Here is a 27855-nt window from a genome sequence, read left to right on the forward strand (position 1 = left end):
CTGACAGCAAAATGAGTCCTACTCACTTCCTCAGGAGTCCAGCTCAAACCCATCCCAGAAAATGGGAACTCTGCAGGGGTGAAATTCAGCAGATTCTGACAGGTTCTGGAGAACCAGTAGCAGAAATTTTGAGAAGTCCATAGAACCAGCAAATACCACCTTTGGCTGGCCCCAGAGTGGGGAGGGGATGGAGATTTTGCAGTAGCCTTCCCCTGCTACGCCCACCAAGCCACGTCCACAGAACCGGTAGTAAAAAGTTTTGAATTTCACCACTGGAACTCTGCCATTGGGCAACAGCTCATCTTCTAGTCAGTTCTGGGTGAGGAATGCCTATAAATTGCCGTACTCTACATATAATTAGAATTAGATAGAGGTGAAAGAATAACATTAAATGTAAATAACTTTACAACTTTCAAACCTCTGAAGGCATTCCCCTTGGTAATTCATTGACACAGTTGTTAATTCCACATAATGTACGCATTTTAAGTTTCCTTTGCAGGGTGACTGGCTCCAGATGCTCAAAATCATTAAACAGGCTTTCTGTGTTTTTGCAAGAATGTAAACACCGAAGAAAATGCATCTGTTTTCTTTTTTCAGTTCGTCTGTTTCCCACTTACCTGTGTGGGCATGTTGAACACTTCTGGGTCTTATCAAGCTTGAGTCTAAGATTAACCAAACCAAAAAAATAAGTGCCCTTTCCACACACAGCTCGCCTTTTAAGTAGCATTGAAAGTTTTCTTCAGATCTTATTGTAGCTTCACGTGATTTCCATATGTTTTCATGTGATTCAATAAATACGTTGTGGGTTAAGAGTTTGATTCCATGATCTGAGGCATCTATCTAGAAAAAATACCATTTATTTGGCAATCTACAGGCAGGTTGCATAAATTAGCTTTCCTAATAAAATATTTTTACATAATATAACCACAGGGAGCACATCCATCAAACTTGGTGCTCTGGATGCTACATTTTTCTTGATAATGGATCTCTCCAAGGATGCATGTCTTACACATCCTATTTTTTAAAACATCAGATCCTCAGTTAATCATAATCTGGTAGCTGTAATTAGAGGTGAGATAAATGATAATTTATTTCCCCTCATCATATTGTATTAGTGAAGTAAATGAACTGAGTTTTGTTCCTGAACTTCCGATTGGGCCGTTGGGCCTGTTTTTCACCCTCTCCAGACTCTGGAGGCTTTCCTGAAACCTGGTGAAGGTGAAAACACACCTTCCCCCAAAGGCAAAAAATCAGCTGGCCAGTGCACACATGCGCGCCGGAGCTGAGGGCTGCTGAAGGCTGCCATGATGGCAAATATGGCTCCATGTGCCACCTGTGGCCCTATGACGTGAACCCACACTGAGCTACCTAAAATAAATTAATGATTCCTCATATTCAGGAGATACCCTAAGCATACAATAGATCATGGGAATGCTAAGAGAATGCCAAATTGCTTTATATAAACCAATGACTGTCTAGAGCAGGGCTATCAAACTCAATTTCATTGATGGCCGCATCAGGACAGGATGGGCTTGGCTAGCTTGATGCCACTCATGTCGGGGGGCACTATGGAGGTCCGAATGCTCTACCAGCAAAAACGGGCACCTGAGCTCCATTTCTGGCTGCAACGGCCTCCTGCAACCCTCTGCCAGCAAAAACGGAGCTCTGGTAGAGGCCCCGGGGGCAGGTCCTTCACTGTCTCTGGGGTGGCTCCATGGGCCAGATCTAAACACTCTGTGCACCTAATCCAGCCCCCAGGCCTTGAATTTGACACTCCTGGTCTAGAGTATTGGTATCAGATGACTCTAAGAAAGAATGTGTGTGACGGCACCTATTGAAAACAGTTGCCCACAAAAAATTTAGAAGGTAGAAAAGGAAAAGGAACTCAATCTATGACCTCAAAGTTCTTAGAATTGTTAAATGTAAAGAAAAGAAGGTATTTGGGAGAGCATCAAGGCCAGTGGTTCTCAACTTGTGATCCATGGACCCCTGGGGGAGCCACAATGTCATCCCAGAGAGTCCATGAAGGCTTGAAGAAATGTTATGATTTAAATCTTGAGTTAAGTCTTGGGGGCCCATGGTCACAAAAAGTATTTAAAGGGAGTCTGTGGTAAAGAAAAGGCTGAGAACCATGGATCTACGCCATCCCCTACCCAGGCCAAGACAGCATGGGTTCTCTAGAAAAGGATCAGTTTTGAGTTAAATGTCTGTTTTGCAATTTACCTTAGTTCAGTGATGGGTTCCTACTGGTTCGGACCAGTTTAGTGATTTGGCAGCCTGGTCAGGCTTGCCACGCCCCTGAACTGGTTCTCCAGGCAGCGCCATAGGCAGCCCCATCTTGTTTTTTGTTTCTGCACATGCGTAGAATATTTTTTTGCACTGTGCATGCACGCATCAAACACGCACTTATGGCGCGCCCACAAGAAAACCAGCAGTAGTGACTGCCAGAACCCATCCCTGCCTTAGTTGCTACTTAAAAACAAAAAGGAAATTAATTATTTGCCTATCCCAAAGCTATTGCTAAAACTGGAGGCCAACCCAGTCAGACTGCTAGACCTGCCAGAAGCATGCTTAGCCTAGAGACCCGAAGGCTTCGTAATCTAGCCTAGAGCAATAATGCAGATGGGACCTTCTACCATGTGGAGGCTACTTCCAGGTATATAACATCAAGAAGACTTTCTATTCTGTTTGGTTCTCACTCTGCCTCATAAGCTGCCAGTATCATAATCCTGGATCCAACATCCAAGCTAGTTTCAAAATCACTCTAGTTCTGGAATCGGTACACATCCCAGTGCCCTGTCTTCATTTCAATAAGTCTGACAAAACATTTCCACTCTTTTAGTTCTCATTCTCACTTTCCCTCCATTTTCCTTCCATCAAAGGTGCTCAGCCAGCTTTCTCTCACTTGAAACGGATGCTCTCACAGAGATCCCCAAAGTCACCTTAAAAATAAAAATAGGAAACGGCAGCAAGCCAAGCTTCTTCTGACGTACGTTCACTTGCCTAGGAATTTTTTTTACAAAGACAAAATGAGGTGACAGGCAGCATAATAAGAAGCTAGAGGGGTTCGTAAGAAGCAACCTTGCCTTTTAGAAAAGGATGAGTTGTTTTAACTGGATAGGGCTACTTTATGGGAATGTCCGTAACATGCCATCTCCAAAAGGAACCCTGCTTTAGAACTACAATAGCAGAGGAAAGAATTTTTTTTAAATGGGGGAGGGAGGGTTAATAATACCCTTTATCAATTATCTACTGCTGAAGTTAATTAGGGTTGAATACAACAAGGTTTCATTCTAAGGTTCAAGGTATAAATCAATATTATGAAAATTAATATCTATTTTCAAATATGGAAGGATAAGGATTTCTATAGTCTGTCTGTCTATCCATCTATCCATCATCTATCCATCATCTATCCATCATCTATCCATTATCAATCTATCCCTCTGTCTGACTAACTATCCATCATCTATCTATCCCCCTATCTACCTCTCTATTTATCTATCCCTCTATCTGTCCCTCTGTCTGTATCATCTATCATCTACCTACCTACCTATCTATCATGTCTCTATGTCTCTCTTAGTCTTTCTTTCTCTCTGTCTCTGTCTCTCTCTCTCTTTTTCTCTCTCCATCTCACACAAAGTGACTCTGGACAGCACACATCTGTCTCTATCTCATGAAGAAAAGACCAAACAGCTCTTTTAAAGCCAAGAGATAATTGAGGTACTCATAGACATAACCAAAACTTCCACCTACCTTTTTGCTCTCGTTCCTCCTACCTTTTTCATGTGCCAGGAAGCACTTCTCAGGTTTCTTTTCCAGTTATAGGAACTGTCACTTGAGTTTAATGAAGCACATTCTTCAATGAACATACCAATTATTAGCTTGTCTCCTGGCATATGTTAGCCATTTAGAGAATTCATCTGTTTACAATAGTTCACTAGCCTTGGAAACGTGCAAGGCTATTTGTGATTAAAGCCAATTTAGGTTTCAGACATCCGCCACCACCACCTTTAACAGGTAGAAAGTTGAGAATGGTACCAGTCCTTGTTCCTCTACTGAATTGTATGACCAATTAGTGAGAAGGGTTCAGTGAAAAGAAAAATAGAAATACTTCTGAAGCCTGGTTATCAAAGCAAGCCTGGGACTTCATTATGTACTGGATCAAACAAAGGAATGGCATTACTCTAAGCAAGCAGTTCATCCTGCACATCCCTTTGTTGAATTTCTGAATTAAGATACAAAAAACACTCACTTTCCAATTATAAAGTGAGCATTGTAATCTGGGTGACTCTTAGCACACCGATTACATCAAATGGGTGGATAGTACAGCACAATGCTTTCTTCAGAGCAATAGAGAACCATAGAGATGCGTTTGGAAAAACTGTGACAGCAGTTTTATCTGATTTAAGTCCAGATCAGGAAGAATATGGCATGAAATTCAAATTAGCTCTGCCTTAGTGCTCTGGAACATAAGAGGGAAGCTAGGGAAAATGATATCAGACTTTCAAGATTTTATTATTATAAAAAGATAACAGTTTCCCACAAATGCATGCTAGTTGTTCCCAACTCTAGCGAGCGGTGTTCATCTCTGTTTCAAAGCTGAAGAGCCAGCGCTGTCCAAAAATGTCTCCGTGGTGATGTGGCTGGCATGACTAAATGCCAGAGGCGCACAGAGGGATGTTACTTTCCCACCAAAGGTGGTCCCTATTTTTTCACTCGCATTTTTACGTGTTTTTGAACTGCTAGGTTGGCAGAAACTGGGACAAGTAACTGGAGCTCACTCTGTTACACAGCACTAGGGATTCAAACTGCCAACCTTCTGATCGACAAGCTCAGTGTCTTAGCCACTGAGACCCTGTGTTTATTACTATAGTTTATATTGATAAAGCATATGCATAGTAATACTTATGGAGTCTCTTTCTTGACCTGGTGTTCTTTGAAGAACTGGCCAGAAGTGTGTGCAAGTAACAACCAGAGTGACGTTACACAGGGGAGCTAGAGTTTCTATGGTTGTTTCCTAAATATCAACTCCTTATTTTGTGAGTCCCACCCCTATCGCTCCTGCTGTCATTTTATTAGACTGCCCCTAAGCTCACAACTTTACAAAAGTGTCCCTACTGCCCCCAAAATGGTGCCTGTCTCTAGAGCCAAAGACAAATTTGTTCCCTATGTGCAAACAATGAGAAAATATGTGTGTTCATTTTAAGTGCTGAAAAAGTCAATTTTCTTTTTCTGGAAAAAATCATTTATGGTGGATTGCTCCTACCTTTTCAAAGAAGCACAATTGATCAAAGCCAAAGGAAAATTAGAGGGGACAGGCAGTGTGGAGAATAGAAAGAAGCAGGGCACCCTTTGACAGGGTCATGAAAGAAACATTGCAAAAGTCCTAAGGGCCAATTGCTCCCTCTAGCCTGATATTGCTTTCCTTGTGATGGACAGCAGTTCCATTGGGTACCGTATTTGGCCAACATTTTCCCTCTCAGTTGCTTGATTCTTTCAAATGGAGGTACCAAGTTTCTTAGGTCCGACAAGTATACATCCCATCGCTCTGAGCTACAGAGTTCCTGAGATGTTCTGCGAAATCACGGTTTACTTGGTCACTGGCATGTTGTTCCTTTTCCCTTTTTGCAAAATTTCCTGAAACAACAGAACCAGCGATTTTATTTATTCATTTATTTAAGGTTGCAGCAGTTGCTTGGGTCCCACCCATGGAGGAAAGGATTCCATCTGAAGTATAATTCAACATATGAAATGATGGGATGAGTATGGTTTAGTCAAGGCCCCCAGTGTAAAGCAGTTAAAACAGAGTGCCAAAAATGCTTTCAGCCCTTCAGATTTCTCTGCCCATTCGCAAGATTGGGCTATTGACTCTAATAAAGGAAAAAATAATGGAAAATGAAATTACAGTGACAGAGAAAGCAAAAATATGAATATGGAACAGGATGGTGCTCAGATAAACACTATACTCCAGGGTTTTAAAAAGGTCCCAATGAGCATTAAAAAGAACAAAGTCAAGATGAGGAATTTCAAAATTATTTCCATTCCCAAGAAATTGAACAAAAGTAATTTGATTTGGGACTAGGAAGGCAGGCTGAAAACAGGTTGAATATTCACCACTGGCATAATTTCTTCTTTTGTTTGCAAAAACTACTGTTTCCATGTAGAAACTTAGATTTCTAAGATTCCAATATAGGTTATTTACAACGAACTCACTTGCCAGGTACAAGAGTGTCTTTGTTCTAACAGCAAAGTTGTCCTGCCTCTTTTGTAGGAACTACCCTGTGAAAAATGACCCAGCAAATGCAGAGCTTACAACTTTCCCAGACCAAAAAGAATAACCCTCCATCTTCTCCCAATGCCGCCAAGCGCCTCTACCGCAACCTCTCCGAGAAGCTGAAGGGAAGCCACTCATCCTTTGATGAGGTGTATTTCAGGGCCCGAACAGATCGTCTCAGTCTCCGGAAGTCTTCAGTGGTAAGTCTTTGGTATCTCCTGCATTCGTCCATTCATACAATTTAATGTCGTATCTGTTCACGGTTCATTCCAATAGTTCTTACAATTCTCTCCCCAGGTGATGCCAACTTCTTCCACCAAATTTTCGCCGATGTAATTCTTTGAGTATTATATCAGGGAAATGTTGGAGGGCATTGGAGGAAATGTTTCTCTCAAACACATCTCTTTGTGGAAGCAGCCAAAATTAGCTGTTTCTGTTTCAAGTAGTGCTTCTATCCCACCCATCACAATAAATCTTGGTGTGTGAATGATCTATAATGATGTATTCATAATTTTGATGATCAATTGAACATAGAATAACAGAGCTGGAAGGGACTTTGGAGATCAATTATATGTTGTCAGAGATGGATACCTACTGAGCATTTGCTGGCCGATTGAGATAATTCTTCTGCAGATATGCTCCTTCCCTGTGGCATGGCCCTTGGGAACCTTTTTGGCTTGGGTTGCAAAGGGAACAAGATCTTTGGTTTTCACAAAGGCATCTTGTCTGATCTTTTCAAAATGCTATTCAGGCACAACAGGTCTAACAGTCTTCTGAAAATTCAGGGTGATTGGTTATTAAAGAGATATTCCGGGGTCTACTAGTTACTAGTTTGTTTCCTTACAAACTATTGAAATAACTGCATAAAGAGTCACTTTTTCAAGGCACTATTATATTCTAATACATTTCAGATGAAACACTAACTTGGAAGGTGAGAAAAAAATTGACTCAATAGTGGTAAAGATATTTCATCCTATTCTGCCGTGCATAGAAGGATGATTGTGTACATCATTGTCCCCCTAACCTGAAGACCACATTAGGGATAGATTATCCTGAGGAAAAAATAATAATCAGTCAATCAATGGTATTGTATATATTCTTCATTTTGTAGTAAAAAATTCCAGCTCAACCATGAACATATTAGATGCAATTAAAAGATATATGTAGACATACACATATTTGATTTTTATATACTACTAGCTGATAACCTGGCATTGCTCAGGTATTTATTTATCCCAATCCTGTATTAGACAGGAATGGTGATGTCAAGTGGCAACGTAAGTGTGGAATGGGCTGTTCTACCTCTTTCTATTAATGTTGCAGCAATTCCTGAAGAGGCGATGGCAAGAACAACTTCTCCCTGAGCCCTGATTTTGGTGACAATTAAATTAGTTAAAAATGTTTTCCCTGTGCCCCCAGAAGTGTAATTTCTAATGTTGGATTTTCCACCTTACCAGAGGGAGCCCCCTTGTGGAGTACTGTGAAGCTGCTACCATGGCAACTCCACTATGCTGTATGGTAGAATCCATTTTAAAGCAGTACAGTAGAAGCCATTTTAAGGCACAATAGGCTGTATCTTAACAGAACACACACCGTAAGGGTGTATATATATATGGTTACAGAACATTACTCATATATCAGTTTTCTAAGAATCTGAAGGAAGTAAACCCACTGATTGCTCTGAATTTTAGTCAGATCCACAAAATATTATCTCAGCAGCTTCGGTTAATCAATTACATGGATAAAACTGTGTCCTTATTAAAGCTGATAGTAAAACTGTGGGATATTGAAAGAACCGTTAAATGAAGATCAGAAATGGCATGGGGCTTGGGACCACAACAAGAGTGCTCTATCCAACATTCCTCAACCTCCATACCATCTGTTCCAACCTGAATATCTTGGCAAAGATCTGGAAAATCCCTTGGTTCAATGTTCCTGGGAGATTCTTATGCAACCAGGAACCCAGATGAAATCCGTTGTGTAATAGATGGACACAGAAATACCAGCAGGGTCTGTTCCAGAACATCTTTCAACAGACTTGACAGTAGCATCTGATGCTCTTGAACCCCAGAGTCCAAGTGTCCCAGGTAGCACGAGAGATTGGATGCAACTCTTACTCACATTGCTGTAGCTACTTAAACAGCCTTATCATAAGACAAAGGAAGCATCCAATTTAGGAGCCAAGGTGGCACAGTGGTTAGAATGCAGTACTGCAAGCTACTTCTGCTGACTGACCGCTGACTGCAATTTGGCAGTTCAAATCTCAACAGGCTCAAGGTTGACTCAGCTTTCCATCCTTTTGCGGTCGGTAAAATGAGGACTCAAATTGTTGGGGGCAATAGGCTGACTCTTCAATTGCTTAGAGAGGACGGCAAAGCACTGTGAAGCAGTATATAAGTCTAAGTGCTAATGCTATTGCTATATTATCTAACATTGATTGGTGCCACTTTGGACAGTATTACATGAGACATTCAACACCTATCATGATGTAGCAGTATTTATAGTTTAAAGTTTAAATTAACATGTGGTCGTAATGCAAACGTGTTTTTCTCTTGCTCTGTTACTGCAGAGGAAACGACTCCATTTAATTCTTCCCCATATTTATCAAAATTCCCTTGTGATAGCAGAATTCCAAGTTATATTGAAAACTGCACTCCAAGACCACATTTCTATCATTTCCAATTAACTCCACCTACTTTTGGTAAGAACTTCATTTTTTAAAACAGAGTGACATACACAATATACACGTATGGCTTATAATGCTTTTAAGACAAATCAGTCAATGTTCATATTAATTTGAATGCAGCCAAAGTTAATTTAAAAAGAACGCTGTCTAATTTCAATATAATAGTGCAGGCAAATGTTTGCTCGCTAACTGCCCATTTCTTCTTTTCCTATGAATTTATAGGATATGGAGATATTTTGTGCCTGTTCTCAATCCTGACAATAAAATTCATCCTAAAACTTATTATAAAAGGGATTCATGGAGAAAGCATATGATGGCCTTGTTTGTTTGTTTGTTTGTTTGTTTATGTGTTTGTTTAATACCCTGCCGGCATTGTTTTTACAAATAACTCAGGGCAGCAAACACCTTTTCCCTCCTATTTTCTCCACAAAAACAACCCTGTGAGGTGGGTTGGGATGAGGAAGAATCACTGGCCCCAAGTCACCCAGTCGGCTTTCATATCCGAGGCAGGACTTGAACTCTTGAGTGTCCCACATTCTAGCTTAGTACCTTAGCAAAAGTAGGGACACTGAGCTTGTCGATCAGAAAGGTCGGCAGTTCGGCGGTTCGAATCTCTAGTGCCGCATAATGGAGTGAGCTCCCGTTACTCGTCCCAGCTTTGCCAACCTTGCAGTTTGAAAGCATGTAAAAATGCAAGTAGAAAAATAGGAACCACCTTTGGTGGGAAGGTAACAGTGTTCCGTGACCCTCTGGTGTTTAGTCATGCTGGCCACATGACTACGGAGATGTCTTTGGACAATGCTGGCTCTTTGGATTTGAAACGGAGATGAACACCGCTCCCTAGAGTCAGGAATGACTAGCATGTATGTGCGAGGGGAACCTTTATCTTTACCTTTTACCTTTAGCACTAGACCGAACTGACTCTATTTTTAGAAAAATAACTTTGTTGGACCCATTCACACATACTGTAGATAGTGATAAAATTGTTTTGTACCATGTAAGATGGCAGGTGAGGAACTCAGATGAAGGAGAAGGCTAGATTAGAATTCTCTGTGGTGTGTAGTTCGTGCTGGCTTTGAAGTGAGAGGGAGGAAGAGTATTTATTGGATTGCTCATCTGCAGCTTCTAACTAGGTCAGTTCTGCTTTTATCTGCCTTGTTTCAAGTGGAGGGATTTCCCCCTCCCCTTAAATAGTTGTTTTTGTGTCAGTTAATTTCTCCAGGGATGCACCTTCTGTGAACTTCACAAACACATCCAACAGGAAGGCTCAAACATGGCTCTTCATCCCCGTTTTCCAGGCAGCTTTTCGGAGCATTGTGGGCAAGCATATAAATTTGTGGAATAATTTCTTTTTGCCACAAGAACATCTCACGCGGTACACAGTTCTAACCACAGAATAAAGACGAACCATTTCCTTTCCATCCAGGAAAACTCACTCAATATAAGTAATGGCTTTTGGCCACTCCCAGTCTAACCCACATAGGGCATAAAATAAGGAAAAAGCCACTGCAGGGACAAAAGTCTTTGTGTTTCCCCCCTCCTTTAATAGCCCAACCCAAGTTCCCAAAGGGAAAAATGGCTGTGGGGATACAGGGTCTTAAATCCAACATGAAACAAGCTTGCACTTGCTTCTGCAATCAGAATTTTCTTTCTCTCTCTCTCTTCCACCAGTGGTGGGATTCAAAAATTTTTACTACCAGTTCTGTGCGCATGGCTTTGTGGGTGTGGTTTTGTGGGCGTGGCAGGGGAAGGATACTGCAAAATCCCCATTCCCTCCACAGCCCACTAAACCGCTTTCCAGCTCTGTTCTCCTGTTCAGGGCAACAAAAGAAGATTGACTGGGAGGCTGGAAGGCAGTGGGGGCAGCGGGGGCAGGACCAGCTTATTTGTCAATTCTCCAAACTACTCAAAATTTCCACTACTGCTTCTCCAGAACCTGTCAGAACTGGCTGAATATCACCTCTGTCTTCCACCCCTTTGCTCTCCCTGCCTTTTCCAGAGGTTGCCCCAATACCCCGATGCTTAAATAGGAAAAGGGCTACGGGTAAGCTGTGCAGTTGTTGGGTTCTGTGGTCAGAAGTGTTTCTCCACATCTCCTTGCCAGAAGCCTTTGGCTCTTTGCATAATGTTTGTAAAAGCTCAGTGTCATCTCTAGACGAGATGGGAGAGACACAAAGTTGAGTGAATCAATAAAAACAGGAAGCCCAGACATTTGTTATTTGGGCTGAGTAAAGGGACAGTCGCAGCAAAAGGGCTCTCAGAAAATAGTGCCTCTAGAACTTACACATTCACAACAAAGAGCAGGGATGGGCAATTAATTTTCCCAAGGGACCACATGAGAAACTGGGACTGTTTTGAAGGGCTGAACCAACAATGCTATGAAGCTGCATAGGCATACACGCATGCACATGTGTAAACTAGAAGTTATTTAGAAGTTATTTAGAATAGAATAAGCTGGAAGGGACCTTGGAGGTCTTCTAGTCCAGCCCCATGCTCAAGCAGGAGAACCTATACCAATTTAGATAAGTGACTGTCTAGACTCTTCTTAAAAATATCCAGAGATGGAGTGCCCAGAATTTCTGCAGGCAAGTTGTTCCACTGGTTAATTGTCATCACTGTTAGGAAGTTTCTCCTTAATTCCAGGTTGCTTCTCTCTTTGATTAGTTTCCAATCAGTGTTTCTCATCCTGCCCTCTGGTACTTTGGAGAATAATTTGACCCCCTCTTCTTTAAAAAAAGTAATATAAATTTTATTAAAAAGTAATAGCAGTCGGCAATCCACAAGGATGTAGCCCAGAGACCAGAAAATACCCAGATCTGATAAAGAGCATGCTAGAGATTGATAACTTATGATAACTTACTCCTGATTACAATTTCTAATTGAACTTCTAATGAAAATCACTGAGGTAAAGATTCAGGTTATAAGGGGGTAAAAACCAGACAATGCCAAGGAAGGTAGACCTAGAAGGTAGACCTTTTCATTTCCAGATGTCATGCAAATTTTTCAGTATCTGGGTTCCTATCTCCAAGGCAATGGCGACATCAATGGTGAGATGCAAGCAAGGGTGAATGTCAGCCTAGATGCATTGGGGAGCACTCACCAGTGTGTTATGTGACAGACGAATGCCAACCCATCTTAAATCTAAGATTTACAAGACAGCCATCCTCCCTGTTGTACATTATGGCATTGAATGATGGGCAGCAACAACGAGGACCGAAAGCTAACTCCATGCCATGGAAATCTCAATGCTCCATTGGATGTCGGGCATCTCCCTTCTTGACCTCATCACAAATGTCACCATTCAACAACATTTTGCTGTGGCATCAATTATAGAGAAGAGGAAAGAAGGCCGACTCCACTAGCATAGGCATGTCCAGAGAGCAGCACTTTCCACCGTGGCCAAGACTGCCTACCAACTAGAAGTCAATGGCTGGCGACCTCGTGGGCGTCCAAAACAGAGATGGCAAGGCACCCAGTAGTGGGATTCAGCCAGTTTGCACCTATTTGGGAAAACCGGTTGTTAACTTTCTAAACAGTTTGAAGAACCTGTTGTTGGAAGAAATCTCATTTTGTTTTTTTCCCCCACTCTACAGGGCTAATCCTGTAAGGAAGGCAGAGAGGAAAGATTCTGGTGTTGTTTCTAGCTTAATCTTTATTGCCCTGCTTACAGAAACTGCCTCTCCGATTAACCCTTATTACATTGTAACAGCTAAGGCGAAGTGTCCATCGTCCTGAGTGATATTGAGTTGGCCCAGGGTGCAGGCCCACACGGTCACATGACCACTGAGCCCCACCTACCCAGCTGGTCATTAGAGCAGAGAACCGGTTGTTAAACTATTTGAATCCCACCAACAAAGATATGCAAGCTGTGGGCCTGCACCCTGGAGATGCAGCTGACCCTGCAAACTGGCACTCAGTGATCCGAAAAACGGACCCTGCACCTGCGGGAATACGCTAGGAAAAAGATGCAAATGCAGGGAGTGGGGCTGTCTCTGTACTCTGTATGCAATAAGAGTTGTTGTTGTTTTTTTACAGATCCTTACTGTGAATATGGATAGATGTTCTTTCCTAATTGAATGCTACCAGGTAGAGAAGTGCACTCGGGACTCGATATCAGGGTTTAATTTATCTGGATGATTGGGGAAAATATACATGCAAGAATTTCTTGGAAGGCACATTGCAAATGTGCCAATTTACACTAAGTGAAATAAAGAAGAAGCTATTTGCTATGAAACAAAAAAAAATGTCTCTAGTAGGTGCCCTTTTGTACTCTGCATTTAAGGCATTGTTTCCTTAAATACAGAGTATTCACTTCCTCCAGATTCTTAGAAAACTGATACATGAGTAACGTTTTGTTTAAGACATCATGTTTTGATCTGCTGCTACCCACTGTTGTTTAGAGATAAAGAACTGTCAAAACAGAGGCCCTTGAAACTCCCACGGTCTGGATAACAGGACGTGGAGATATGCTGGTCTCTTGACCCAACTTGCAGGACTCCTTGGTTCTAAAGATGTACCCATTGACAAGATCCAAAGTTTTGGACTATAGGGGTGTTGCAATGGTCAGAATTTTTGGAGTGGGTCATATGTCCCTTTGTTCAGCACTCTTGTAATTTCAGTCACTGAACAAATGTTCTTAAGTCAAGGACCACTTGTAACAGGAAAAAATGTGATCTCCTTGCTCCAGTTCCTTGAACCTCACAGAAATAAGGGACCATCAGTAAGTTCTTGTAGTACAAATGCATTAGACAAGCCAATTCTGGTTGGAGAAGGCAATCCTGTAACTATCTCCACTCCAATCCATATAGGGCTTTAGAGGTCAAAAGCTGGACTTCAACTGCACCTGGAAGGAGTACCTAAGATCTGCTTATAATGTATGATGCCACTTAGCACATGGGCTACAGCCTTTTGACTGAGATGTCTTTAAAGGCAGGAGAATAGTGCCACTGCTCCTAATTATATAGCAACAACAAATGCCCAGAAACAAGCAGGCATCTCACAATATCATTGCAACCTTTTTCAGACCTCCCAACATGCTCAGTTGGATCTTGCTGTTTGCATAATATAGCTCCTGCTATTTTTTTTTTAATGAGAAAAATGCTACTGGATAATTATCCCAAAGGGATCTAGAAAAGGGAATTTTGTAGGACCATTGCTGAGCACCGTTGCTGAGATAGACGCCTTTGTAAGCAAAAATCTTATGGGTGATAATATAGTTCTATACATGCTTTTTTCAAGAGCAATTGCAAGAAGGTGCGTTGACTTGTTCTTTTTCATCTGAGCAAGCTAGTGTGGGTGGGCGGGTGGGTGTACACACATACATACATGCATGCATCATTCATATTGATCTAATTTACAACAATATTAGTATTCTTTATCACATTTATCAAATTTAAATAATCATCTTTATATTATTTAAACATTCATAAAAATGCCTAACTTTTTAAACCTTTAATCTTTCTATTATTTTTTTATCCTATAGAAAAAAATTTCCCCTATCTAATTTAGTTCTGCTTCTGCAACTTACAATCAAGCTACCTTAATATTTAAAGGCAATTCTTTCTATCCATCATCTCTTGCCCTCTTTAGTGCTTCAATTCTTATCTGGTTTTTACTCACTTCCCACTCTCCTCATCTTTATCTCTATCTTCATTTCTATCTTTCTTATTTAATCTAAACATTTCTCCCAATACATTCTTATATTGCCACTTCTTCCACATGTCTGCCCATGTCTCAATCACCTTATCAACAATATCTTCCTGTATGTTCATTTGCTGATTTAACTGTTTTACTTTCTTCAGTCTTTCTTCCTTTTTCAGCTGATTTGTCAGTCCTATTTTTTTGCTCCAGTCTGATTTATTTGTTGATTTAGCCAATTCCTCTGTTTTTTTCTGCTTCTTTTGCTTGCCATTTATCTGGTCTTCCTCTTCACTGAGCATTTGCTTCATTTCGTTGTATTTACTTTGTACAATGACAATAATAAAGAAAAATTTGCTAATTTTTCTGATCCATATTTGTTCCTGAGCAAGCTGTCTTTTAAAGGGAGGTCCAATGATTTCTTTTTTTTTTTTTCTGGGCTTAAATATCAAGCTATGAGGTGCAGCTATATGACATTGGGCTGTGTCAATCCTTCCTTCACATATAGTCGTGGTCTGGATGATCTGGAAATATCAGATCACAGGGACGATTGGTGTGACATAAACGATGTGATGGGTGATGACATCTTCAGACCACTGATATGGCACTTATTTCCACGTAGGGAGATTTTCTGGAAATGGCACCTCAGGAAATGCATGTTTTTATTCATTGCTGGAGTGTAAAATTCTATTGCAGTGGATCTGTCCAAGGAGATATATGGACAATTATCATAAAGTATGAGATAATGATGGGGCATTTCTGGACCCGACTTCCTTTCTTGGGATCATCACAATCCTGATTCATTTTTAACTGTGATGGCTAATGACATTCTTTTTTATTTATTTTTATTTTTGCCAACTATACCAAAGGATGTATAAAGGGACCAAAGTGGTTCAGTGGCTAAGATACTGAACTTGTCGATCAGAAAGTTTGGCAGTTCGGCGCTCCGAATCCCCAGTGCTGCATAACGGAGTGAGCTTCTGTTACTTGTCCCACCTTCTGCTAACCTAGCAGTTCGAAAGCATGTAAAAATGCAAGTAAAAAGATAGGAACTACCTTTGGTGGGAAGATTACAACATTCTGTGCACTTTCGGCGTTTAATCATGCCAGCGACATGACCACGGAGATCTCATTGGACAACCCTGGCTCTTCAGCTTTGTAACGGAGATGAGCACCACTCCCTAGAGTCGGGAACGACAAGCACATATATGCTAGGGAACCTTTACCTTTACCTTTACCAAAGGATATTAGCATATATTAGTTATCCACCATTGTTGATTATAAGCCCAAACTTTCTCAGATCTAGTGTTTTAATGAGTGCTACATCTAATTTCATTTATTTGGATTTTTCTCTCCCTCCAGTGTGAATTATATCCTTTAGTTTATGCTACCAATTTTCTGGGATTAGCTCAGGTATGGAATTCCAGAGAGCAACCATCTTCTGAAGCTAGTATTTGCTTTAGGGGAAATCCCTGGATTTGCATTTCAAAAGCAAAAACAAACAACTCAACATCTTCAATGCAAAGCAGCAGGTAGATTCATATGGAGTTGGATTTTAAATTCCTGTCTCCATTCTCTTCAGTAGACATCTGTTCAACAACAAAATCTCTTAATTCAAAATAAAGCATCATCATTATTTTTTTTTAAGTGAAAGGCTGCCACAATCTGAATCTCAGCACTAAATTTTCTTCCACTGAAATCTATACCAAAATTATTCTACACCAACTTTCTTATTCGAGTAGTCTTTCAGATAAAGTGTTTTTTCTGGTGAAAGTAGTCTGTAAGGGCAAACTGGTCTACCCAATTATGGGACGGCACATACTACTTCCATTTTTGCCTTTCAGCCCCAATCCAGGAGCCTTTGTAGACTGTCGCGACAAATTATTTTTCTATTGAATTTATGATTTTCTGTCAAAGAAATAAAGGGATACTAGTGTAGATCTATTTCGAGCTATTTAGCTCTCATCAGCTAGTCATACCCTTCTGGGATTCAAACCCGGGCTGCTTGCATATTAGGTAGATGTATTAACCTCTAAGCCATGCGCTCTCTTCGCTTTTGTTAGCTATACCAGGGGAAAGATTAAGTGTTTTTCCGGTGAGACCAGTCTATCAGGGCAACCTGGTCTACCCAGTTATGGGATTATCTTTCAGATGTGTGGGGACCACAACATCCCAAGGGCAATTTTACTTGAAATTCAGAACTGGAGATCCATCACAGCTGAAAGATGCCAGGCTGAAAAAGGGAGAAGGCTGTTCAAGATGGGACAAATTATTAAATTAGTGTCACATCAACACAACACTATTTTGCCAATAAGCGCTGGATCTTGTAGGTGCCTCTGAGTTTTTCATTCCTTGAAAATTAAGATTAAGAATCTGAAAGGATACAGTGAATTTCATAAATACAGATGGTGATCATTTGAAAGATTATGAAGTGCAAACAGAAATGCATATTATTTCCACAACAAGGAAGATAAATCTGTAATGGTTAAATGATTGTTCTATTTAAAGAGGATAATATACAATATTTATGTTTTTTATTGGGATAACATTTCTGGATTTTGTGCTTATGATGAAAAAAGATGAAACATTGAATACAAATAATTGTGATTTATTTAAGCTGTTATTTAGTCCAGCCCTATTCCTCAGGATTAAGTACCGTATTTTTCAGAGTATAAAATGAACCTTTTTCCCTCAAAAAAGAGGGTGAAAATCTGGGTACGTCTTATAAACTGAATACAGCAATTTGGTCCTACCAAAATCCCACCCCCTTTGCAAAAATGGACGTGCAGAGGGTTTGAGAGGCTTGCAAAGTGTGCCAGAGGGCTGGGGACGGCAAAAAACGAGCAAAACTGTTTTTGCTCATTCCCTCCCCCAGCCCCCAGGAGGATTCTACAAGCCTCCCAAAGCTCTGCATGCCCCCCCCCCCCATTTTTGCAAACAACAAAGCGTGCAGAGGGTTTGGGAGGCCTGCAGAATGCAAAAACTTTTTTAAAAAAATTTACCACTTCAAAATCATGGTGTGTCTTATACTCCGGTGCATCTTATAGTCCAAAAAATACAGTATTACTGACAGGGGTAAATAAATTATGAATATTTTCATTCATTTGAAATATTTATTTACAGTGATTTTCCAGCCAAAAACTAGTCAAAAATAAAATCTCAATAATATGCAAAAATACATAGTGCAAATTGACAGCCAAATTCAATTCAGAATTCACCAACCAGAACATAGGAACTAAACTCCTGTTGCTTTTGAAAGTCACTTGAAAATAAAGGTGGTTATTTGGAAGCACTTTGAATGGATGTATTCAGGGCAAGCTCTGAAGAGCCCTCAGAGAAATGGGCTGAATTCCATGTCGGTGGTCCTCTCGTGTTCACTTCCAACGAATGCTGTTCTAGGCATTATGGGAACCTTATAAATTTCACCCTCTCACAGTTGAGATGCAATTGACCAAACATATAGCACTGTCAGATCCATTCTCTGAAATAAACTATGGTTCTACTGTAATTGGCACTTACTGTGGCTTTAGAAAATTGGAGGGAAAATAAGTGAGTGAGAGAGAGAGTGGCAGGTGTCCATTTCAATCAATCTCAAGTTTCAGAACAGAGTTGTGAACAAGGCCTGAGACAATAATTATCTCAATATTGCCCATGGATAAGGCTGGATTCACTTTTATATTCTCCCCCCTCCCAAATCCATCAGAAAAGGAGCATCAAGTTTTGACACATTTCAAGATCAATCTACACAAAATGCTAATTTTCTACTGTGGGAAGAAATATCCATCTGGTTCAGTTCCAAGCCGGGAGAAAGGCACTGGAAATAAAATGGAGGCTGGAGGCTGATTGGAAAGATTAATTGATGAAGAAGAAGCACATGGGTTCTGGGCAGCTGACCATGTGGAGTTGAGAGTGAGAGGGTTTTATACCTTCTATTGGGCTTTGCACTTGAGCTTCCTGTTCCTGTGTAAGAACATGTATTCTATTGGCTGTTGTCTCATGGGGCATGTAGGGGTTATGTAGGGGTCATAGCTGGCTCTATAGGCAAAGTGCAATTCTTAGATGTTTGTCTGAGCTATGTTTGGTTGAAATTTGGACTGTTCTGATGGTGATGCAATAATTCCTATTGTGGCTTAATGACTTTGGATCTTGGGTGATGGCTGCTTCTAATCCTACCATTCTGCCTTTGTTTTGAAATATCCTGTCTTGAATGGATTACCAAATCTGAATTTCTAAAAGCTGGCCTCAGCATCTGCTGGAGCTATTAAGAAAGTCTTGGAGGCTGCTTCCTGTCTTCAAGAGCATGTTTCTCTATTTCTCCTTTAGAGAAATATAATATTCTGCCTTTTTAATATTTCCCAAAATATTTCATTCTTCTAGGAAGGGGGTGGGTGCTAACTTTCTACAATAGTTACTGAAATGTGCATAATCAGGTTTTGTGCAATGTTTTTAGTGTAACATTTTTTTTACAAAATTGATGTAAAAATCCATAAGGCACATCCAGTTATTTCACCGACAGAATTTCCAGTGCTGCGAAGCCATGTTCGAGGCTGTGGAGCAACAGGACCTGGATGCTGTCCAGGTTCTCCTCTACCAGTATACACCAGAGGAGCTGGATCTCAACACACCTAACAGTGAGGGATTAACAGCTCTGGACATCGCTATCCTGACGAATAATGTACCCATTGCCAAGATCCTCATGAAAGTTGGTGCAAAGGAGAGCCCACACTGTAAGTATTGCAGAATTACTGTACAAACAAAGCTGTACCATATTAAAAAGTCAATCAAATAAAACGGGAACTGGCACACAGTTCTTTAAAGCCACTTTATGTTTGCCTGGATGCGATCAATCAGCAAAAATAAGAGTAATATTCCTATCTGGATCACGGAGAACTGGTAGATATTTCATAGTTAAAGGCTAAGGTGTTCAACCCAAACGATTATTATTAAATGTACTTCCCCAGGATTTCTATGTGCCCATCCCATTCATTCTATTTTGATGGGGTCAAGATTCTTCTCTTTAATTCTGTATTTTGGAACCATTTTCAATCATGATTCTATAATTGACTTTTTTTTAAAAAAAAATGAACTAAGTGTATAACTATTGTAACTTTAAATAGTTGCTAAAAGAATGGCTATAAGTCAAGGACTATTTGTATGCCACATCATTGTATTCTAACATGCTTTTTGCTTTCGAATCTAAAAGCTTGTATAACTTCACAAGATGTATAATAATTAAGCATAATGCATACATGCCATAGTGGTGTGTAAATCACAGTAAACCAGAGGTAAAAGCAACTGTAGCCTGATACAATTTATAGAGCTGGCCAGTGGAGGTTTTGTTTTTTTTTAACAGATATGAATGGAATACAGTGCTAGTCATAAAATACCTTTTCCCCAGTTCTGTAAGAAGAAAGCATACAGATCTTGCTGTTGTCGTTGCAGCCAGCTATTTGGCTAACAGGAGGCCAGAATGGAACAAGGCAATAACAAACATTGAAATCATTCATTCATTCATTCCAATGTGACTAGTAAACAAAGACCCCCATGGATATGCCTGGAAAGTTTTGATTTCATTTGGATATCAAGTTTAATACTCTTTTTTTTGTCCCTCTGGACATCTTAAGAATATTCATTCAAATCAAAATTTGAATCTGGGATTAATGATTTGAAGGAAGTGGTGCTGTGAGATGCTGTAAAGCAGCATTTCCCTACATATTTCAGCTATTTAAAATGCTTAACCTGTACATTTTTAATTCCACTACTCTTTTTTGTCACGCCTCTCCAGACAAAGTATCTTCATGTATGGATTTAATGAACTAAGTTATTTTAACCCACAACTGCAGTAAAAAAAAAACAGTTGTAAATCAGCATTTTGGAATAGTAGTATGCCAGACTTTCATGTGGCATACGATTATACCAAAATGCGTTGCTGGCAAAATTTTCATGGATACACAAGCTCTTATATTAAGTTTCACGTAAGTTTCACTGTTGTACTAAATGATGAATAAATCATAGAGATATAGAAACATTGCAAAGATGGGTTTTGAAATACTGCATTAAAAAGGTTAATACATAAGAATTCAAAAGTTAGGCAAAAATCCTTTCCCACAGAATTTAGCTTGGATGAGATACACTAATTAAGTGAGGCAGTTATTAAGTCAGATGTGCCTCATTTTAATCATGTGGTTGTTAAGCGAATCTGGATTCCCCCATTGACTTTGCTTGTTGGAAGTCAGCTGGGAAGGTCACAAATGGTGATCACATGATCTTGAGATACACAACAGTTGCCAAGTGTCCAAATTCTGATCACATGACCATGGAGAGGCTGCAACAGTTGTGTCACTTTTTAGTCATGTTTTTCAGTGATGTTGTAACTTGGAATAGTCCCTAAAGAAATGGTTGTAAATTGTGGGCTATCTGTATATGAATCTCTACCTACCTACCTACCTACCATATATGTCTCTGTGTATGGGTACGTGTTTATATGGGCGTGTATGTGTATAAACAAACAGTATATGGTAGATGTAGGTATGGGTGTGGATGTGTGTGTGTGTATATATATATTCTGTGTGTGTGTTTGTATATCTCAGAAGTATTTGTATACTTTTATACAAATAAAAGTGTTGTTTTATTTTATTTATTTATCAATTTTTTACAACACCCTCTCTTCCACCAATTCAGAGACAGGGAATCTGGGGTCCTCTAAATGTGATCAAACTAAAGCTCTCCACCTTGTTTTCAATTTGGGCCCCCTGGCTCAGAGCTGTCTGGAGTTCAGTAATATCAGAAGGAGTGCCCCATTGATTCCCCACCATCAGACTAATCTGAGATGGGAATTCATTGGCCTCTAGAACAGAAAACAGTCCCCAGTAAGTTCAACCGCCCATGGAATGCATTCATTTTCAATAGCAACAAGCCCCCCCCCCAAAAAAACCCAAGCAATGACAATTGTAAATAAACAGATAACCTAGAGCCAAGAGAAAGTTTGTGGCTCACAGGACCCTAGAGAAGATACCTGAGTTCTGGCTGGAAAATAAGAACCAGATGGGCATCCTTTGAACTTGCCTTTGGTGCTGCAGAGACTGCTCTTGGTTGACCCTTGTCTCAAAAATACCTGAGGAGCACCTCACCTGTTTGATGACACTGCCCACTGTCTCCATTCAGGGACCTGTCCCACTCCATTTTCTACCCCTTGTCTGTGAGTGATTTGTATAGTCAGTCAACCGTCGTTTAAACCATGATTCAAATTCTGACCTCATATGTAGAACATAGAACTATAGAGTGGAATGGGGCCTTGGAGGTCTCCTAATCCAATCCCCTGCTCAAGCAGAATACCCTGTACTATTTCATATAAATGGTGGCCCAGCCTCATTTTTGAAATCCTCCAGTGATGGAGCATCCACAACTTCTGAAGGCAAGCTCTTCCGGTGGTTCATTGTGCTCACCATTAGGAAACGTGTCACTAAGAATACTATGGATTTAACAGTAACAGAGTTGGGACGGACCTTGGAGGTCATCTAGTACAACCCCCTGCTCACGCAGGAGACCTATACTAGGGATTCGAACTGCCGAACCGCTTGCGCCTCGGCAAGTCGCATAATGAAACTGGGTCCTCAGGAGCTTGAATTTAGCAAACTCCGCTGTTAATTTAAAGTTAGTTAAATTAATAACATTTAGTATGGATCTGCCAGTCTCCATGCTCCAGGAAATTGTATCTTGAGGCTACAATTTCCTGGCATTTTTTTTCCCTACTGAGCTATGCCTGTATATTCTAGCCCCCTCTCTGTTTTCACCAAGTCTGTAGAATTAGTGAACTTTTAAGGCTGTGTCATGTCTACAACACTTATATTATCATTTAAACTGGCCTCCTTTAACTTTCCAGGGTTATTTTTTCCCCTCGCCCTCTCCTTCATTACTGTAGCTGTTCAGTGAAAATAATTGTGTCATTTAATATTTATTTGTTTATTTTTCTGTCATGGTTCGTGACTGGAGGAGAAAAAAAAGAATCAGGGGTGACAGGAATTAAAGCACGGGATTGACGGCTAAAGTAACTTTCATTAGGCATGACAAATCTGCAGGAAAACACAGCCTTGAGTGTTCTAAGCTGATTTTTCATTGACCGTCTGTAAATAAATGCAGACTGATGGCACGGAGGGGCAATCATAAATGAGTATTCATTTCCTGCCTTTAATGCAAACATGCCTGGGAACGCAGGCTAGGCACCTAAGCCATTTCATTTCCATGGCTAAATAATGCACTGTCCTGATCACCATTTGCATTTGCTATCCCCATCCATTGGAAATCTGAAGAGGAGAATTTTATAAATGGATCACGGCTGCAAGTGGAGTCCTTCTTCCAAAGCGGATAGCTAAGATGGGATGCCTACAGCCCTGCATAAGCTCTTCAAATTAGTATCAACTAAGGGTCCCCAACCTGTGGGCCATGGCTCACTAATGGGCCATGAGGGGATTGCAACCGAGCTGCAGAAAAGGCTGGCAAGTGCGCTTACAAGAGCATCCTCACTTGTGTGAGCAACATGTGTGTGCACGCATGCGTGCTCCATTTGCATGAGAGGCAGGTGCACTCATGAAAATGAAGCTGCATGCACATGCTTGTCATACACTAGCCAGAACTATCCCCTTTTCCCTCCACATACAGTACACACACTGGTCCACAAAGTCAGAAAAGTTGGGGAACTCTGAACTAGATGCAGTGAGTTAATCCATTATGTGACGATTTGACCTGACTTGACTTGACTTGATTTGATTTGATTTTCAGCCAGTGTAGGCAATCACAATTGAACCCAAAATTTCTGTTGGTAAGCATGGCAGTTGCAAAGTGAGTTGTGCCTCACTTTACGTCTTTTTACCACAATGGTTAACTGAATCACTGCAGTTCTTAAGTGAAGCACTGCAGTCCTTAAGTGACTCTGGCTTCTCCCATTGACTTTGCTTGTCTGAAACTGGCTTAGAAAGTTACAAACGATGATCACACAACCCCAGGACACTGCAACTGTCATAAGTACATGCCAGTTGCCAAGCACCCGAATTTTGATCATATGACCATGGGGATGGTGCCACAATGAAAATTGCTCAAAAGTCACTTTTTTGGTGCTGTTGTAACTTCAAACAGCCACTAAATTAATGGCTGTACCTGTATAGTTAATGTACTATGTTTTGTGAGTTCACATGTAATGTCATTGTAATGTCATTCATTGGTTTATTCAACAACCTACAGTTAAAATAGACCATGGCTTAACTTATTCTGTAAACCCTATTATTATACAGTTAAATGTTTAAGAAGAAGTCAGAGTATTTAAAGATACATTTCTCTAAGAAATGAAAGGGTATTTGCAATTACTATAAATTGTTGGTGACAGTGTGGTGCAGTTATAGCTTAAATAACTACCAAGTGATTCTGAATATATCTGCTTAAAAGTTTGCTTAATCACTCAATAACCAGCATTTGGTGGATTTGCACAACATAGTAAGTCAAAAATACTGGTTTATAAACACAGTGCTAGGTTTCAAGCCAGAACTAAATAAAACATTGTTTTGTGTTGATTGGTAACATAGACTCAATCATAAAATACAGATACATTTATATTAACATAAACAAAGGGGCTGATCACGACATATCACTACTTTGTCAAAACTTTTATACAGCAAAATGAGGAAGATGAAAAATCCCTACAATTCATTAAAAATAATTTTATACTAAATTAAAATATTGTTGCCAATTTAACATCAAAACTGACATCAGTGTAGTCTGAAAAATAACCAGTGAAACTTCAGAGTTACAATTTTACGAAGCAATATATACTGTATATGACAATGCAAAATGTAGAAAAGTTAAAATTCTGAATCTAATACATCTTTAGGGAGATGATATTCAGGTCAGATGCATTACAGTAGTCTCTGTAAATCAGTAATTTGAACAAAGAACATTAGGAAAAGGATTATCTTCATAAAGGTGCTTTCAAAGTAAAATAGATATGGCTTGTGCTAAAATGATCATGTGGTTGCTTTTTTTGGTTCAATGTTAAAAGCAGCCAAGTCCACCGAGTTGCAAGTAATCTGTTTAGGGGTGTAGCAACAATGTTGCAATTTTCTATAGATCACAACAACATATTAACATAACAAATTATCAACTCTTCAAAGGAGGCCAAATCATGAAACAAATCTTGAAAGTCTGTCCAAATTTCTCTCTGTCCCATCTAGGCTAAAAAAAAAAAAAAAAACCAAACCAGGCACAGTTATTCTGAGTTTCCTTCTCACACTTGCTCCTGTACAATCATTACTTCAAGTCCATTCTTAATGGTTCTTTCATACTGAAGTTGGACCTCATGGGTCAAGTGGGTTTGCTGTTAACGTACCTGCCTCCCAACAGCGTTGCAGCAGCCCTCCCCTTGCTCCTCGAGTCGGTAGCCGAGCTAGCAATTGAGTTCCCCAGGCTTATGGTGCTGGGGGATTTCAATTTGCCTTCGCTCGGTGAACACTCTGACGGGGCGCAGGAGTTCATGGCTTCCATGACAGCCATGGGCTTGACCCAGGTAATTCGGGGCCCAACCCACTCAGCGGGTCACATGCTTGACCTCGTATTCCTCTCGGAGCAGTGGACTTGTGATCTTGGTCTGAGGGGTAATGAGATCATACCCCTGTCGTGGTCAGACCACTGCCTACTGAGGCTTGACTTCCGGAGACCAAACCCCCACTGTAGGGAGGAGGAACCGACCAGGTGGTTCCGCCCCAGGCGACTTATGGACCCCTTGAGGTTCCAGATGGAGCTTGGGGTTATTCCTGACACTCTCGCCCACAGTCCGGTGGAGACTCTCGTTGCTGCCTGCCACTCGGCAGCATCGGAGTCCCTTGACCGGATTGCGCCACTACGGCCGCTCCGAGGTGGCGGATCCCGGAGGCCCCCTTGGTTTACCGAGGAGCTCCGGGAGAGGAAGCGCCAGAGGAGACGCCTAGAGCACCTATGGAGGTCCGATAAATCAGAATCGAGCCGAGCACTCTTAACAACTTGCACCAAGGAGTACATCAGGGCACTTAGGACAGCAAAAAGATCGTATATTGCCACCTTGGTTGCGTCCGCTGAGTCTCGCCCAGCCGCCCTGTTTAGGATAACCCGTTCGGGGGACCCCTTGCAGGGTAGGGCTGAAGACTATGTCCAGTTCTTAGCGGACAAAGTTGCTCGGTTTCGGTCGGATTTGGACTCCACCTTTGCAGATCCAGCCGAGGCACAGGAGGACAATTTGGCAGACCATCGCTGGGTTGAGTTTCAGGATGTTGCCCCCGGGGACGTGGACAAGGCCATGAGAGCTGTGAGTGCCTCCACTTGTGTACTGGACCCGTGTCCCTCCTGGCTGGTTGGCAACAGCGGAGAGGTGACACGGGGCTGGATCCAGGCGGTTGTTACCGCCTCCCTTCGGGAGGGGATCTTCCCCTCCGCACTTAAAGCGGCGGTGGTGAGACCCCTCCTGAAGAAACCATCTTTGGATCCAGCCGTTCTTAACAATTATCGCCCAGTCTCCAACCTCCCCTTTGTTGGGAAGGTTGTTGAGAAGGTGGTGGCCTCCCAGCTCCAGCGGTCCTTGGAGGAAGCCAGTTACCTTGACCCATTCCAGTCCGGCTTCAGGCCTGGTTACAGCACAGAAACTGCTTTGGTCGCATTGACCGATGATCTCTGGAGAGCCAGGGATGGAGGCCATGCCTCCATCTTGGTTCTCCTTGACCTCTCGGCGGCTTTCGATACCATCGACCATGGTATCCTTCTGCGACGACTGCAGGAGGTGGGGGTGGGAGGCACTGTTTTGCAGTGGTTCTCCTCCTACCTCTCGGACAGGTCGCAGTCGGTGTTGATTGGGGGGCAGAGATCGACCCCTAGGCCCCTAACATATGGGGTGCCGCAGGGGTCGGTCTTGTCCCCCCTACTATTTAACATCTACATGAAACCGCTGGGCGAGATCATTCGGAGGCACGGGATAAGATACCACCAATACGCGGACGATACCCAGTTGTATCTGTCCGCCCCGTGCCAACTCAATGAAGCGGTGGACGTGATGAACCGGGGTCTTGAGGCCATTAGGGACTGGATGAGGGCTAACAAGCTTGTACTCAACCCGGAAAAGACCGAGTGGCTGTTGTGTTTCCCTCCCAATAATTTGGCTAGTGTTCCATCACTCAGGCTGGGGGGCCAAATATTATACCCCTCAGACAGGGTTCGCAACTTGGGAGTCCTTCTGGACCCACAGCTGACCTTTGATCATCATCTGTCGGCTGTGACCAGGGGGGCATTTGCCCAGGTTCGCCTGGTGCGCCAGTTGCGACCCTACCTGAACCGGGAGGCTCTCACAACAGTCACTCGTGCCCTTGTGACCTCTAGGCTGGAATACTGCAACGTGCTCTACATGGGGCTGCCCTTGAAGAGCATCCGGCGACTTCAGCTAGTACAGAATGCGGCCGCGCGAGTGATTGTGGGTGCACCTCGGTTCGCCCACATAACACCTATCCTCCGCGAGCTGCGCTGGCTACCTGTTGATCTCCGGGTGCGCTTCAAGGTGCTACTTACCACCCATAAAGCCCTCCATGGTAGTGGATCTGGGTACTTGAGAGACCGCCTCCTGCCAATTACCTCCTTGCGACCTATTAGATCACACAGATTAGGCCTCCTCCAAGTTCCATCCGCCAGTCAGTGTCGACTGGCAACTACGCGGAGGAGAGCCTTTTCAGTAGTAGCTCCGACTCTTTGGAACGATCTCCCCGTGGAGATTCGTACCCTCACCACCCTCCAGACCTTCCGCACAGCCCTCAAGAACTGGCTATCCCGTCAGGCCTGGGGTTAAAGATTATAATCCGTCCCCTCCCGAATGATGAATGAATGTTGCTTCTATTTTTAATTACGTACTGTTTTTATATGTCATTGTGTGTACTCCCTTCCCTATACGTTGTAAGCCGCCCTGAGTCCCCTCAGGGAAAAGGGCGGCCTATAAATAAATTTATCTACATCTTATCTACATCTACATACTTTTCCCAACATCATCTTAAAATTCCTTTACTCAAATTTTCTACAGACCATATCTTTCAGCATTACTGACTGATACCAGAACCAAAAAAGAATTGCAGCCGAAGATTCAGGGACACATCTCTAAGAAGATGCTCTTTTTTGTAGATGCTAAAGGAATCCGTGCAGACAACCAGCTATTAGTCACTGCAAAGTGTTAGGGGTCAACCATATATCTAGAAGACACAAACTC

The 27855-nt window shown here is 41.6% G+C and overlaps 1 protein-coding gene across 1 annotated transcript in view; it reads left to right on the forward strand.

Annotated features, from left to right (window-relative positions):
* ANKFN1 (ankyrin repeat and fibronectin type III domain containing 1) overlaps window positions 1-27855 on the forward strand; it is a 138022-nt gene that overhangs the window by 6211 nt on the left and 103956 nt on the right. Inside the window, exons 2-3 of the mRNA XM_032210279.1 lie at window positions 6272-6474; window positions 19114-19324. Of these exons, the coding sequence (XP_032066170.1) occupies window positions 6289-6474; window positions 19114-19324 (397 nt within the window). The 5' untranslated portion in view covers window positions 6272-6288. The remainder of the gene's footprint in view (window positions 1-6271; window positions 6475-19113; window positions 19325-27855) is intronic.

The sequence above is a fragment of the Thamnophis elegans genome, chromosome 2, assembly GCF_009769535.1.
Source record: "Thamnophis elegans isolate rThaEle1 chromosome 2, rThaEle1.pri, whole genome shotgun sequence".
NCBI lineage: Eukaryota > Metazoa > Chordata > Lepidosauria > Squamata > Colubridae > Thamnophis > Thamnophis elegans.